Source organism: Heloderma suspectum, chromosome 2, assembly GCF_057233095.1.
Source record: "Heloderma suspectum isolate Gila_16-S chromosome 2, 16-S_ref, whole genome shotgun sequence".
Lineage (NCBI taxonomy): Eukaryota > Metazoa > Chordata > Lepidosauria > Squamata > Helodermatidae > Heloderma > Heloderma suspectum.
The window spans coordinates 157902955-157917943 of NC_139459.1; the positions used below are offsets into that span (position 1 = coordinate 157902955).

The 14989-nt window shown below is 44.6% G+C and overlaps 1 protein-coding gene and 1 long non-coding RNA gene across 6 annotated transcripts in view; one reads left to right on the top strand and one right to left on the bottom strand.

Annotated features, from left to right (window-relative positions):
• Window positions 1-14989, top strand: part of LOC146352982 (tumor necrosis factor receptor superfamily member 1A-like) — a 74855-nt gene that overhangs the window by 56767 nt on the left and 3099 nt on the right. Inside the window, exons 9-10 of one of the 2 annotated variants that reach the window (XM_084835364.1) lie at window positions 913-1048; window positions 6876-7035. In XM_084835364.1, coding sequence (XP_084691490.1) covers window positions 913-1048; window positions 6876-7035 — 296 coding nt within the window. The remainder of the gene's footprint in view (window positions 1-912; window positions 1049-6875; window positions 7036-14989) is intronic. The other variant, XM_084835363.1, reaches the window with a different exon arrangement.
• LOC146352983 (uncharacterized) overlaps window positions 1-14989 on the bottom strand; it is a 79668-nt gene that overhangs the window by 24360 nt on the left and 40319 nt on the right. The window contains exon 4 of one of the 4 annotated variants that reach the window (XR_014787906.1): window positions 10692-10892. The exons of 2 other annotated variants lie outside the window; for them this stretch is intronic. This is a non-coding gene — a long non-coding RNA (uncharacterized LOC146352983). Of the gene's footprint in view, window positions 1-440; window positions 10893-14989 lie in introns of those variants that run through there. One more of the 4 variants, XR_014787905.1, reaches the window with a different exon arrangement.

Consider the following 14989-nt stretch of genomic DNA (forward strand, 5'->3'; position numbering starts at 1 on the left):
AAGGGAGCTCATTTGTTGTTTCGACTACCTCCTTCTGTGTCTGCAAAATGTGAGGATGAGGAGGTGTAACTTTCAAAGCACATATTTTTTTAATAAACCAGGTCTTGAACCTAGACATTAGGGCCAACCATGTGGGCATGGGGGTCTGCTTTTTATACCAAAAAGAGCAGGTTCAAAAATTATATTTCTAATTTGTACTCTTGTGTTGAATAATACAGTAGAAATAATTAGAAGTCATGTGCTCTTGACCAAATCAAATCATCATCATCCCAAGTATCAGTGGAGGCTGGTGGCTCCAATTTCAGTGGGCTGTGAATCCATTCTGGGTTTCAGTCAGAACCAGCCAGAACTCTAAAGGAGCTATCCAAGGCACTGATCTTATTTGGGGGATGGGGTTTAGCACCTTGGATAGCTCCTTTAGAGTTCTGGCTGGTTCTGACTGAAACCCAGAATGGATTCACCACCCCTCTGAAATCAGAGCCACCAGCTTCCACTACCAAATATGTTACAGTCAGACTTTTTCAGGATAAGTTGCACCAACTGCTGTTTCCTCTCTCTCTTTCCTGATCTAAACAAAGAGGCAAAAAGCAAACGTTTTAGCCCAGCAAAGGGCAGCTCGAAGAGTCTCATTCACCTATAAAGAGCTTAGGGGTGGGAGGAATTGTGCACTTCTAGTATTGGAGCCAGGAAGGACTAAAACTGCCCTTTAAAGCAGCCAAGTACAATGAGATAAGGTGGAGGAAGCAGCAACTAAAGACATTTTCCAGAACAGAATGGTGTTGTCTACTTTAACTCTAGGAATACTACCCAGCTCAGGGTTTTAGTACTCCCAAAGTAAGTTAACAGGCATTAATTAGGCTCTTTGCTAGCAATGAATCCAGCTGTAAGTGGTATGTCTCTCTTGTTCCTTAGACTGTAGCAAATGACTTCCTTCTGGAGCCAAACCAGGAAATAAGAATGTTGCCACAGGAAGCCACACTAACACCACTACCGATTCATGGACTACCAGACTGTGTAAGATCTGCAGGAGAGACACAGATCCCAGATTGTGAGTGGAGTTTCTTTTTAGAAATAAAACAGATGTGTGGGGAGAGGGAGGGCGTATTGCCCCTGCAGTAGGCTTCGAACTCTTAATTTAGAGGTGCCAAGATAGTGATAAATTAGATCCAGGTTTACTTACAAGGAGATACTTTATTGAGTACAATCAGCACACAGATGTACCCAATGGCTGGATCAGACAGCTTTTCTGAACCCAGAGCCATGGGGTAAAATGGGTTTTATACCATACATGTTAGCAGCGAGGCAGCATGACAACAGCAAGCGTTAATTAGCATTCGTCTGCAGCTTTCCCAGCACAGACCCCTGCAGCTGAGCCTAAACATAGCTTCACTTCTCAGGCACATCTTGATAAGGCATTCCACTCGTTAGTATGGAATGTGCTTGAGGCTGCCCCATCGCTCTTTGACTCATCCTGGTAAATCAAGAGGCCTGTTAGGGAAAATAGCAGCTAACTGACCAGAGTCAGAGAGCATTATGAACCATCTAAACCCCTCTAAAACTACTGATAGCTTGGTTCAGGCCCGAGGCCTTACAGGGGGGTAGGAGGTTCTGGTGTTCCTGCCCTTCCCAGTGAGAATACCCCATCTCTAACACCTTTCTCACCCCAAGCAGGAAACACCTTCCCCACACAGAATCACACTGCCCCAGGAGTTTTAAGGCTCAGGTCCAGCCCACACTCAGTCTTTTATCTGCAAGAAGACACTTGCTTATAATATCACCTGTATTGTTTCCTTTATTACCTTACCCTTACGTAGCCAAGAGCAGAAGGCATAGGGTTTGGTTAAACAAATAAACTTTATTAATTCTTCCTGTCACTCATCCCACTCTCATCCTAGAGATACTCGGCATAACCATAGATGTACAACAGGAATACATTATTATACTTAAAAACTCTGTCTCTCTCTATAGATGTGTAACATCACAGAGGTTGTGTAAGTTATTCGTGCATCTCTTCCATGAGGATATGTGAGAGCTATTCCCACATCAAAAGCCCAAGATGTGAGAACCTAATTTGGATGTTACAAATAAATGCAGAAAAGCAGAAACTGGAAGGGCAAATTACTTGTACTTCCTATTCTCAGACACCTAACCAACCCCAATTTCACAGTTCAAAGTTGATGTAAGACTCTATACATGAGTGCTGTGCATTAATATTAGGTTGATACAGATGGCAACCAGTGGATTGGATTATCTGGATAATATGATCCAGATAATCCAAAAGAAGGCTTCTTTCCAGGAGAGAGACCAAGTACAGCAGCAAGCTGAGGGTTCTCCAGGTTGGTGTGAGGAAGGCATCCCACAATGGGTTAGCTCCCCCGAGGAAAAGCAGGGGCCCACATGATTGAGTTTAAACACTCTATCAATCTGAAGCTTCTCCTAGCCCGTTTGTCCCTCCTTTTCGCCCAAGACAGAGCTAATTCTCATCTCCTCCTATCTCAAGCCTATACTTATCTCTATTACTAAAATTTCTTAAACTCCTTACCACTTTGACTTTTTTTCTCACAACCAGCCTTTATCTATTCACCCTCTCTTAGTTTCTTTCTCTCTGCCATGTGAAAGTCCTTAACAAGGCATCAGCAGATGAAAGGAGGATCGGCCAGAATGATCAGGGAGATAGCCAGTTTGCAGGCTTCGGCTGCCTACTGATGTCACAGAGGGAGATAACCAGTTTGCCAGCTTCAGCTGCCTACTTCCAACTGCAGAGTATCAAATAAGAGATCACCAGCCTAGAGGCTATGGCCTCCTGCTGAATCTTTTGACGCTGGGAAGGGCATGATCCTGGCCTCAAAAGAAGAAAGAGGTGGCCGAGGCTGAGGGAAGGGAGGGCACTGCAAGCCTTAAAAGGCCTTAAAAGATGTGCTCATAGAAACTAAGGATGTGAAAAGTTACTCCTTCTCCTTCTTTCGAGGAGAAGATAAAAAAATGTTGCCCTGGCTTATGTGTCCTTTTGCCCATTCCGGAGCACTAACCAGAATTCCTTTAAATCCAAAAGCTATAGGTTCCCAAAACCAGCATGATCCAGATCCCACTTCCAGCCCAGAAGCACCAACTCCTCTTAACTCCTCTGCCAAACCCTCTTCTACTTTCCAGACCTCTAGGTCCAGATGGCAACAGTTCTGATGCCACAGAACCTGTTGTAGGAGGGAGACTCCAGCATTTCCTCCCAGCAGGGGAACAATCCACAGAGGATCTCTGGGTCCATCTTCTGAGGTTATCTCATAAAGTTTTGGGAAACATCCCATCCCCAACATCGCAATCCACCACCAAGTATCACATCATATCTACTGCAACATGGAGGTATTTATTCCATCTTCCTTCTGGTCTCCAAAAAGGGCAAAGGCTGGAGACCTAGGCTGGACCTCAAACATCTGAACAAATTTGTCAGATACTGACAATTCCGTATGGAGACACTCCAAACCATCAAGGAAACCCTTCACAAAGTGGAATTTTTTACATCGGTAGACCTCATAGAGGCATATCTACATTTTCCTATCTTGCTGCTTCATAGAAAATTCCTACACTTCATCTGTCTGAATTGTCATTACCAGTACAAAGTGAGGCCATTTGGCCTGTCCTTGGCACCTTTAGCTCACATCTGGCTAAAAGGCAGGCATATTTACCCATATTTGGACGACCTTCTTATCTAGTCTATTTCCATTCACAAAGCCTCACAGGATCTGCAGACAACTGTCGAATTCCTAGACCGACATGACTTTTTCATAAACAGAAAGAAGAGCCACCTAGCAACCACCCAGGTCCTCCCTCATCTAGGAGCACTCATTGACACCACCAAGGGCTTCATATTCCTCTCCCCAGAGAGAACAGTCAAGCTTCAGGACTGTTTGAGGGCTGTTCATCATCAAAGAATAACTAGCTTAATTGTTGGCTCCTGCCAGCTGACCGCAGCTGGTGGCGATAAATCATGGGCTGATAACAGGGTTGTAAATGTGTCCAAGGCTGGGGGAGTGAAAAGCAGTTTGTAGCAAGAAATGTTTTACCCGGGCAGTGAGTCCAAAGCGTTGAGGCAAAGAGAAGTCCGTTGTTCAGTCTGAGGTCCAAAACACACAAGAGAACGTGAGCAAGGCAGTGGGTCAGGTCCGAGGCTGAGGTCTGGCGTGTGACACAACATTGCTCTTCAGCAGGCTTGCTCCAGCCTGCCATCCACTTTTAATGGCCACAACTTGAGGCAGCTGCATCCAGTCAGCCCTCCTGCCTCTGAGAGCCTCTCTGTCTTAAACGGACAGAGGCTCGCCTACGCTGCTCCCGGACGTGCAGCTGCCTTTGTTCTGCAGGGGTCAGTGGCATTTCGCCCTCCACATCCTCTGGGGAGACTGCAGCTGGGCTTGGAACCCCCACAGGGGGCTCGGGCTCCTTCTGTGCTGGTCCCTTCCCCTGGGTCTGGAGCCTGCCATTCCCCTTCATCCTTAGAGGAGTCCGAGGGAGGCATGACATTAATGGACACAGCACATCTTCTGGTTTTGATGATCTCATGTCTTGGCATCCTCCTGTGGGCCAGACTGCACACTTGCCCCGTCAGTGGTTCCTACTGTGCTTCCAAGCTCAATTAGCAAGGAGAAATCACCTCCCTGTACATCTCCCTCAGCATGTAAGAGACTCCCTCAGAAGGTGGCAACACCTCCTAAATCTACAGGTGGGCGGCCCCTTCCAGGAGCCAGACAGGATCACGTTGATAACAGATGCCAGCCTTGAAGGACGGGGAGCCCACTGCAACTCTCTCGTGGCCCAAGGCAAGGGAGCACAAAGGAAAAATCCCACAGCATCATCTGGCTGGAGCTCAGGGCAGTCCTGCTGAAATCCTTATGCCGGTTGTTACATTCTCACATCCTAGTCAGAATGAACAGCTCAATGGCATAAGCACACGTAACATTTGAAAGGGGTACCAAATCCCGCTCTCTCCACCCGGAGGCCCAGAGCATGTTGTTATGGGCCAACCAGAACTTAGCCTCCATATCAGCCCAACACATCAAAGGGACTATGAATAATACAGTGGGCTAAGTTGACAACAAATAGAACTGCGGGAATGGAACCTATATCCAGCAGTCTTCCAGGAAAACATATACCACTTTGGCCCACTTATGCTGCACCTGTTTGCATCCTGTCACAACAGCAAGCTGCCAAAATTTCTCTCCAGATTCCAGTCTTATGGAGCTGAAGGAATAGATGCACTGTACATCAACTGGCCGAAAGAAAGACTTTACGTATTACCCCTAATCCCCCTGCTAGCCAGAGTTCTGCAGAAAATAAGAAAAGAACAAATGGGCATAGTCTCAGTAGCCCCCCCTTCTGGCAGCGATGACCCTGGTTCTCCAAGATCCTAGCCCTAGCAGTGCAAGGACCATGGTTCCTGCCCCAGAAGTCAGACCTCTTGTCTCAGGAACCAATACTCCACCCAGACCCGAATTGGCTAAAAATAGCTGCCTGGCTGCTAAAAGGTCCATCTACTTAACCCTGGGCTACTCGGAGGATGTCATACACACCCTCCTGGCATCCTGCAAGGATTCTCCCTCCAGAAGCTACGAAACAGCCTGGAAGGCCTTCTGCAGATGAAGGGAAAAAACTCGATCCATGGGTGGCAGGCATCAAGGAACTCCTAGCCTTTCTCCAGAAAGGCCTCCAGATGGGCTTGAAACTAGGTACCCTGCACAGACAAACATCTCAGGCCTGCCATCAGTCCTTTCCAAGCTGTGTAGGGAACCACTAAGTTCACACCCTCACATCAAAAGATTCCTCCACAGAGCAGCTCTCAAGAGTCCTCCCACAGTCAATAGGTTGCCTTCCTGGAGCCTACAAGTTGTACTTCCTACATTGACTAAACCTTCCTTTGAGCCAATTAGATCTATCCTGCTACGAATTCTGTCACAAAAAGTTCTTTTTCTTGTTGCCAACACGTCTGCTCGCAGAATCTCAGAGTATCTGCCATCTCAATCAGAAAAGGGCCCATCACCTTCCGTAGGGATTCCATCATCCTTTGATCAGGCCCGACCCTTATCCCTAAGGTCATAGGCACAGGAGCTTATTCCGCCCTCTTTCTGCCCTAAGCCTTCTCACCTACAGGAGAAGGCCTGGCACAAGCTAGATATCCACAGAGCTATTAAAGTTTACCTAAGAAGGACAGAGTCCTTTTGAAAATCTGACTCACCGTTTGTTTCCTTTCACCCTGTTGTTAATGGGCAAGAAGCATGCATCTACTTTAGCTAGGTGGTTAAAAGCATGCATTTTTTAAGCCTATGAGGCTTCACGCCTCCCCAAGCTGTTAGGAGTCACAGCTCACTCCACTAGGGCACCAGCCATATCAGCCTTCTTAAGTACTAATGCTCCCCTGGGAGAAATCTGCAAGGCGGCCAGCTGGACATGTCCTAATTCTTTCATAAGGCATTACATAATAGACACAGATGCCTCAGCAGATGCCTCCTTTGGCAGGAGAGTCCCCCAGCAGTTAGTAGCACTACAATAGCCTTGGCATCATTTTTTTCCCCACCCAAATAAGGGTTTTAGCTTTAGCATGTCCCATTGTGGGATGCCTTCCTCACACCAACCTGGAGAATGGAACATTGGTACTTACTGAGAAGGTTCCTTCTGGGTTGGTGTCCGGAAGGCATCCCAACCACATCCTGCAACACCACCAAGTCTATTTGCATAGGTAATCAGGCCACTTGTCTCTGCACTTGGCTGGCCATCCTAAGGATCCTCAAAATGTGTTTTCTCAGATTGATGTCTATGTATTTACTAATAAATTATCTGTTCCTCTGTGGTTCTTCCTTACCTATAATACAAAGAGATGTTTTCTTCCTCAGTTTCTGAGCTTTTGCCATGGACAGAACTGGCCAGGAGGAGCTTCAGACCGATAGTGTGTTTAAAACTCAGTCATGTGGGTCCCAGCTTTTCCCGGGCAATAGGGGTAGCTAACTCATTGTGGAATGCCTTCCACACACTAAGCCAGAAGGAACCTTCTTGGTAAGTACGAACGTTCCATTCTCTAGCAGGAAAATAAAAATTTAGTATTCTGCTTCTTATTAGTGTGACTCTGCTTTACCACTCTCCTCCTTCAGAAGGATGGGAAAAACTGGGAGGCCAAATTAGATGTGACAGGGCAGCCATGTTTATTTATTCAAATGCCTGCCCTATTCACATGTAAGTGTGTGCATGTCTGATTTTATACATAAAGGTGAGCATGGATGAAGTGCGTTGAACCCTGCTTTCTCCCAACCTAGCTCACATCCTGTAACTAGGCTGGAACATACTGTAAGTACTGAAGTAAGGCAGGAGAGGAGTCACAGTTGAGCTGCCATCACCTACATTACCCTGTTGATGTAAAAATTAGATCCCAGCTCCTGCATTATATTTAACAGGACAGATACAATGAATGTGGTGGCCCCTGTCATGTCCAGTTTGGCCCTGCATGCAGCAATGTCAGTCTCAGAGTTCTCATGTTGTTGGCATGCTCTAATCTGTCTGTCTTTCCCAGCTGAAAAGCTGACAGGCAGAAGCCGCAATCACCTGAAGCTACTAGCATTACACATTAGTCACCTGGGTTTCTCTCTGCTAGCATTTAAGAGGCAGGCAAAACTGTTCACTTTATTTCAGAGGGTGCTTACCTGAATTTTAGTGGATTATTTTAAGCTGGAGAAATGCTAGCTTTAATTGTTGCCTGTATTTTATATTGGATTTGGTCATAGATTTGGTCATAGATGGGGGTGGGGGGTGTTACGCCCTATAGCCACACCTATAGGTCAATTTTTTAAGCCCAAAAAAGCATCGTGCCCAAAAGATCCTATTTGTATTTGCCTGTTTATGCAGAGTGATACAGTGGAAATAATTGGCATTATTTGTTTTTGTTTCCCCAGAGAACTATGCCTAAACACTGTATTAATAAATAATTATTATCATTTATCTATTTGGGTGCTCTTCCCATCCTCCTTCCTGCTGTGACCCCCTTTCTCCCTAGCCTAGTTGAATCCTAAATCAAGTAATGGTGCGATGTGCTCCATTGTGTGCCAGTGGATAAACTGTAGCATGAATTTACAGTTCGTAAATTTGGAAATTTGGAAGGGTCAGATTGTGCAAATCAGTCATGGCTCAGTTCAGACATCATGACAAACTGTATCTGGTGCTAACCATTGTTCAGAACTCCACACATTGTTGAACTTCCAGATATACAGCAGGCAAACCATGGTTTAGAACTTTTTGTCTGCCTTGGTTTCCATTTTCCCAACACTCCACTCATGCTACTCATGCCTTCATGCTACAGTAGCCTCTGCAGACAGAATGATGACTATAGCTATGATTTGTCAATCCAGACACCATATTAAACCACAGTGAACACAAGCAATAGTATGCAAATCCACTTCAAACCATGGTTTCTGATTCTGGTTTGCAGGCCAATTACAAAGCATGGTTTGTTAATTTGGATAACATGACAAATATTTATTTATTTTGGATTTTCTTATAGTGCTATCCTATTCATGTTGACTCAGAAGTAAGTCCCATTGAGTTTAAGTGGGCTTACTCCCAGGTAAGTGTGTATAGGATTGCAGCCTTAGTCATCTTAAGGTGTATGCTAAAGTGGGATATAAAGTTTACATTAAAAAAAAAAAGGCTGCAAATAACAACAACGAGATGGTGAGTAAAAAGCTATAAAATAAAATGTCCAAGTTCAGGGGTAACAAGACAACAAGATGGACTGTACCTGGCACCTTATAGTAGCAAAGAAACCAGGAATACTGACAGGGCCACTTCGTAAGGGAGAAGGTAGTCCTTCAGCTATCTGGTCCAAGGCCATTTAGGGTTTTAAAGGCAAAAATCAGCACTTTGAAATGAGCCCAAAATTGGACTGGTAGCCAGTGGCGATATTTTAATATTGCCATAATGTGTTCAGAGTGGTCAATCTAGCTGCTGTGTTCTGAACCAGCTGTAGTTTCCCAATGCTTTTCAAGCACTGCAGAATGCACTGCAGTAATCTAGCCTTTTTGCCAAAGTTAACACAAAACACATATAGCTTAGTTCCACTCATTCATATAATTAATTAAGAATATGCAAACAAGTTGTTTAATCACATTCTAAGCCTTCTCAATATTGTTCAAAATAAACTATATGGCTGAACATTATTCTGTACTTTGTCTTCCAAAACATAATAAAGATATTATTTTTTTAATATAATTTGGTAACTCCGTGAAGATGCAGCATTCTCTAGCAATGCCTTGTATTTATTATTTATTTATTATATTTATATGCCGACTTTTTGCTCCTTAAGTAACCCAAGGCGGCGTATGTAATCCTCCTCCTCTCCATTTTATCCTCACAACAACAACCCTGTGAGATACGTTGGGCTGAGAATCTGTGACTGGCCCAAAGTCACCCAGAGAGCTTCCATGGTCGAGTGGGGACTAGAACCCGGATCTCCGACTCCCGGTCTAACATGCTAGCCACTACACCACAATGCTCTCATTGTAGATCATTAAATCCACCAAAGCTGGGACCATTCATATGTGTAATGAAAAACAAACTCTTTCCCAGTCAACACACTAAGGTTAAAAACCATTTTTATTGTTCTTAGCCTTGATACTTGATAAACGTTTCAGTTGTCAAAATACCATTCTCAATACCAGACCTGCCTGGGCTACGTCACCCATTAAAACAAAATTTAAAATAGTTCCCAAGAAGCTTCCAATATCCAATTACAGAGTTAGCACAATGCCAGCACCTGCACAGAGTTAACACAATGCAACCACTTGCACTTAACCCCTTAAAGACTTACACAAGGCTCACTCTAGCTCACATTCTTAAGACATGTCATTCACAAAACTCAGCACCTGGACCATTTCTTCTTTTGCATTCACGCTAGACTTCAGTTTCTCTATATACATAGCCTCCTTGATCTTTTTCTTATGTAAATTTGATTCATTTGCCAAAATAGACATCTTAACTTTAATTATTTTTCCCACATGTTCTTCTCTTGCATGCAGCGCCCATAGTTTATTTCTATTGTTGTTATACTTGTTCTACTGTTGTCTACAAGACATTTTTTTTTAATAAACACTTTATCCATTTATCTCCCTTCCCAGACTCATGATATTGATAAAAATTACCATATCTCAAACCTTTAGCAATCATTCTGATATAGATGTCAGATCTGGATTTTTTTTCTCCATGTGAAATTTATTGCCATCTTGGCTGATGTGAGAAGATATATAACCATTTCTAGCTGATTTAAATGTTACCTAATTGTGTGGACCTTATGAGATACCAACATGTACATTTGTGGTTAACACTCTGCATGTAACTTTTATTGAGGGAATTTCACACAAAGGGATAAAAAACAGTAAAAGCAATTCTACTTCCCTAAGTTATGGTTTAGATAGTCTCTCTCATACTCATATGGGTGCAGCTTGGAATGGCCAGTTCCAAAGCACATGTGTTGTGGGGACAAGAAACGAAAAGAGGCTGCACACAAGCGAGTCCCTTGTTGAAGATGCAGGCTTCTCACCTTAGCTGTTGTTTGAGGCCCTCAGTTATACTTTTTGCTACTGGTTTATGCCTCCAGTTGTTGCTAAAATGATTATACTCTATGGTTGTTATCTCGCTTGCTTTAGACACCGTCATGCAGTACTCACATGGGGCTCACGTAAGGCTCCTTCACACTGAGCTTTTATGCTGTGTTTGAGATTGCTCCTTCATGGAAGTTTGTGGGCTCTTCACATGACGCTGTGATCATTCAAGGCGTCTCCTGCACTAAATGCACTTTGTTCCGTTTTTAAATAGATTGCAGATAATGAGCTATTGAATTACCCCGTTGTGTTCTGCTTGAGTTCCCTCTGTGAAAATAGGAAAAGCAGCAAGAAGAGGAGCGAGATCAGTGAAAGAGAATGGAAGATTCAGATATGGGGAGAAGGAGGGGGAAGGGGATGGGGGAAAAGGAAGCACGTGAAAAAGGGAGTTGTTGTGATCCTGCATTTAAAACAGAAGCAGAAAGCCCCGTTTTAAATGCAGGATTTTAGGCTGGTGTAGAGATGCCTGTAGTGTCCATGCTGTTTTCTCATGCCCTTCAGAGTGCAACAATCTTTGTCTTGCTTTTGTTAGAAGGGGGCGGTGGTGACTTGCTTTTGACTTGTTTCAATTTTTATTATGTTTGCAGCCCATTCCTCTTTGTTCCCCTAAATTTTGCCTTTAGCCAATTGTACTATTGTGTATTTGGTCCACATCAATTCTTCCTAAGAAAACAGGCTTAGGGCACAATCCTATGGCCACTAGACAGTGTCTAGATCGCCATAGGATTTTTTGGTTCCCAGAAACCTGACTCCCCACTCCCTCCCACACCACCTTGTAGGCAGTGTAGAATCATAGAATCATACAATAGTAGGGTTGGAAGGGGCCTACAAGGCCATCAAGTCCAACCTCCTGCTCAATGCAGGAATCCAAGTCAGAGTATCCCTGACAGATGGCTGTCCAGCCTTGTCTTGAATGCCTCCAGTGTGGGAGAGCCCACACTAAATAAAAATGTTGAAGAGCACTGGGCCCAGGACTGAGCCCTGCGGTACCCCGCTTGTTACCTCTCCCCAGTTTGAGAAGATTCCATTGATAAGCACTCTTTGAGGCCGATTTTGTAGCCAACTGTGGATCCACCAAGTCGTTGTTTTCTAGCCCACTTTGAGCTAGTTTGCTCATCAGGAGATCATGGGGCACTTTGTCGAAAGCTTTGCTGAAGTCGAAGTATATTATGTCTACAGCATTCCCACAGTCCACAAGGGAGGCTACCTGATCAAAAAATGAGATCAGATTCATCTTGCAGGATTTGTTCTTGAAAAATCCATGTTGGCTTCGAGTAATCACTGCATTGCTTTCAAGGTGCTTACAGATGGATTGCTTTATCATCTGCTCCAGAATTTTCCCTGGGATTGATGTCAGACTGACTGGTCTGTAGTTCCCAGGTTCCTCCTTTTTACCCTTTTTGAAGATAGGGACAACATTAGCCCTCCTCCAGTCATCTGGCACTTCACCCGTGTAGTTCATCTTTGGCTCCGTGCTTGTAAGAGCAACACAGAGCGGGTGAAAGGGGGGCGTTCCTGGGGGCGGGGAGGGGAGGAGACCATGAAAGCACCATTATGATGCTTCCCATGTGCTGTCCGGCCTTCCCCCGCCCTGCTCCAATGCTCCCTGGTTAGACAGCTGAAATCAGCTGTCTAACCGCAAATGCAGGGTGGCCAGAGAGCAGAGGAGAGGATCCCCCCCCCCCCGGTGCTCTGCCTGCCCTGCATTGGATAGTCAGCCGTGTCTGAGTTCTGAGGCGGCAGACTATCCCCATAGGATTGCGCCCTCCACTAACAGGCTTAACTAACCCAACTACACCAAGACATAGGCCTAACAGTTTTCAGATAGCAAAAAAGTATCATAGAATCATAGAATAGTAGGGTTGGAAGGGGCCTATAAGACCATCGAGTCCAACCTCCTGCTCAGTGCAGGAATCCAAGTCAGAGCATCCCTGACAGATGGCTGTCCAGCCTCGTCTTGAATACCTCCAGTGTGGGAGAGCCCACTACCTCCCTGGTAATTGGTTCCATTGTCGTATTGCTCTAATAGGACGTTTTTCCTGATGTTCAGCCGGAATCTAGCTTCCTGTAACTTGAGCCCATTATTCCGTGTCCTGTACTCTGGGATGATTGAGAAAAGATCCTGGCCTTCCTCTTTGTGACAACCTTTCCAGTACTTGAAGAGCGCTATCACATCTTTCCTCAATCTTCACTTCTCAAGTCTAAACATGCCCAGTTCTTTCAGTCTCTCTTCATAGGGCTTTGTTTCCAGTCCCCTGATCATCTTTGTTGCCCTCTTCTGAACCCTCTCCAGCTTGTCTGCATCCTTCTTAAAGTGCGGTGCCCAGAACTGGACACAGTACTCCAGATGAGGCCTAAGCAGTGCTGAGTAGAGGGGAACTAGTTCTTCCCAGGATTTGGATGCAATGCCATGCTTCTATTAATGCAGCCCAAAAGAGCATTTGCCTTTTTTGCAGCCACATCACATTGTTGGCTCATATTCAGCTTGTGATCTACCACAATTCCAAGATCCTTCTCGCTTGTAGTGTTGTTGAGCCAAGTATCTCCCATCTTGGAACTGTGCATTTGGTTTCTTTTTCCTATGTTAAATGTCATTCCGTTGTTTTCTGCCCAGCACTCCAGTCTATCCAGATCACTTTGAATTCTGTTTCTGTCTTCCAAGGTATTAGCTCTCCCGCCCAATTTTGTGTCATCTGCAAATTGGATCAGCATTCCCTGCACCTCCTCCTCCAAGCCATTAATAAAAATGTTGAAGAGCACTGGGCCCAGAACTGAGTCCTGCAGTACCCTGCTCATTACCTCTCTCCAGTTTAGAAGATCCAATTGATAAGCACTCTTTGAGTCCAATTCTGTAGCCAACTGTGGATCCACCGGATCGTTGTTTCATCTAGCCCACTTTGAACTAGTTTGCTCATCAGGAGATCATGGGGCACTTTGTCGAAAGCTTTGCTGAAGTTGAGGTATATGATGTCTACAGCATTCCCACAGTCCACCGGGGAGGTTACCTGATCAAAAAATGAGATCAGATTTGTCTGGCAGTATTTGTTTTTGACAAATCCATGTTGGCTTCCAGTAATCACTGCATTGTTTCAAGGTGCTTCCAGATGGATTGCTTTATCATCTGCTTCAGAATTTTCCCAGGGATTGATGTCAGACTGGTCTGTAGTTCCCAGGTTCCTCCTTTTTACCCTTTTTGAAGATAGGAACAACATTAGCCCTCCTCCAGTCATCTGGCACTTCACCCGTCCTCCCTGATTGCTCAAAGATAATAGACAGTGGTTCTGAGAGTTCTTCTGCCAGTTCCTTGATTACTCTAGGATGCAGTTCATCTGGTCCTGGAGATTTTAACTCATTCAAAGTAATGAGGTGTTCCTTGACATATGCCTATCAGTCTCAAGCTGCAATCCTGCCCCTTCAGCCTGTACTTCGCCTTGCCAGGGGGGTCATAGACCCTATTTCAGGAGAAGACTGAATCAAAGTAGGAATTGAGCACTTCTGCCTTTTCTTTGTTATCTGTTATCATTTTGCCATCCTTATTTAATAGCTGAACAACCATTTCTTTCCTCTGCTTTTTACTATGCATGTACCTGAAGAAAGCCTTTTTGTTGCTTTTAGCCTCCCTTGCTAACCTCAGCTCGTTCTCAGCTTTAGCCTTCCTGATGCCATCCCTGCAATTCTGTGCTACCTGCCTGTACTCTTCCTTTGTTGCTTGGCCTTCCTTCCACTTCCTATATGTGTCCTTTTTTGTTTTCATGTCATCTCTAAGCTTGTTGTGAAGCCACATTGGCTTCTCCTGTTGTCTTCCACCTTTTTTTCTCATTGGAATTGTTTGAGAATTTCCTTTTTTAAAAACTCCCACCCATCTTGGACTTGCCATGGGACCTTACTGATCATTGTTCTGAGTTTATTAAAATCAGCTTTCCTAAAATCCAGGGTGCGCGTTTGGCTACACTCGGCTTTTGCTTCCTTTAGAACCAAGAATTCAAGTATCACATGGTCACTTTCCCCCAGAGGTCCCGTAATGGCTACTTTATCCACTAAGTCATCTCTGTTGGTTAGGATCAAGTCAAGGATAGTCGATCCTCTAATGCCTTCCTCTACTTTCTGTAGGAGGAAGTTATCCGCAACACAAGTCAGGAATTTCTTGGAGGGACCATGTTTTGCAGAATTTGTCTCCCAACACATTTTGGGGAAATTGAAGTCCCCCATTACTACTACATCATGCTTCCTTGAAACATTGGCTCTTTGCTTTTCAAAAGTTTCATCCTCTTGTTCTCCTTTAGAACCACTAGTGGTTCTAAAGGTCACATATGTTCTGCCTAACTTTAGAGTCCAAAAGTACCAACAGATGTAGAGCAAATTTG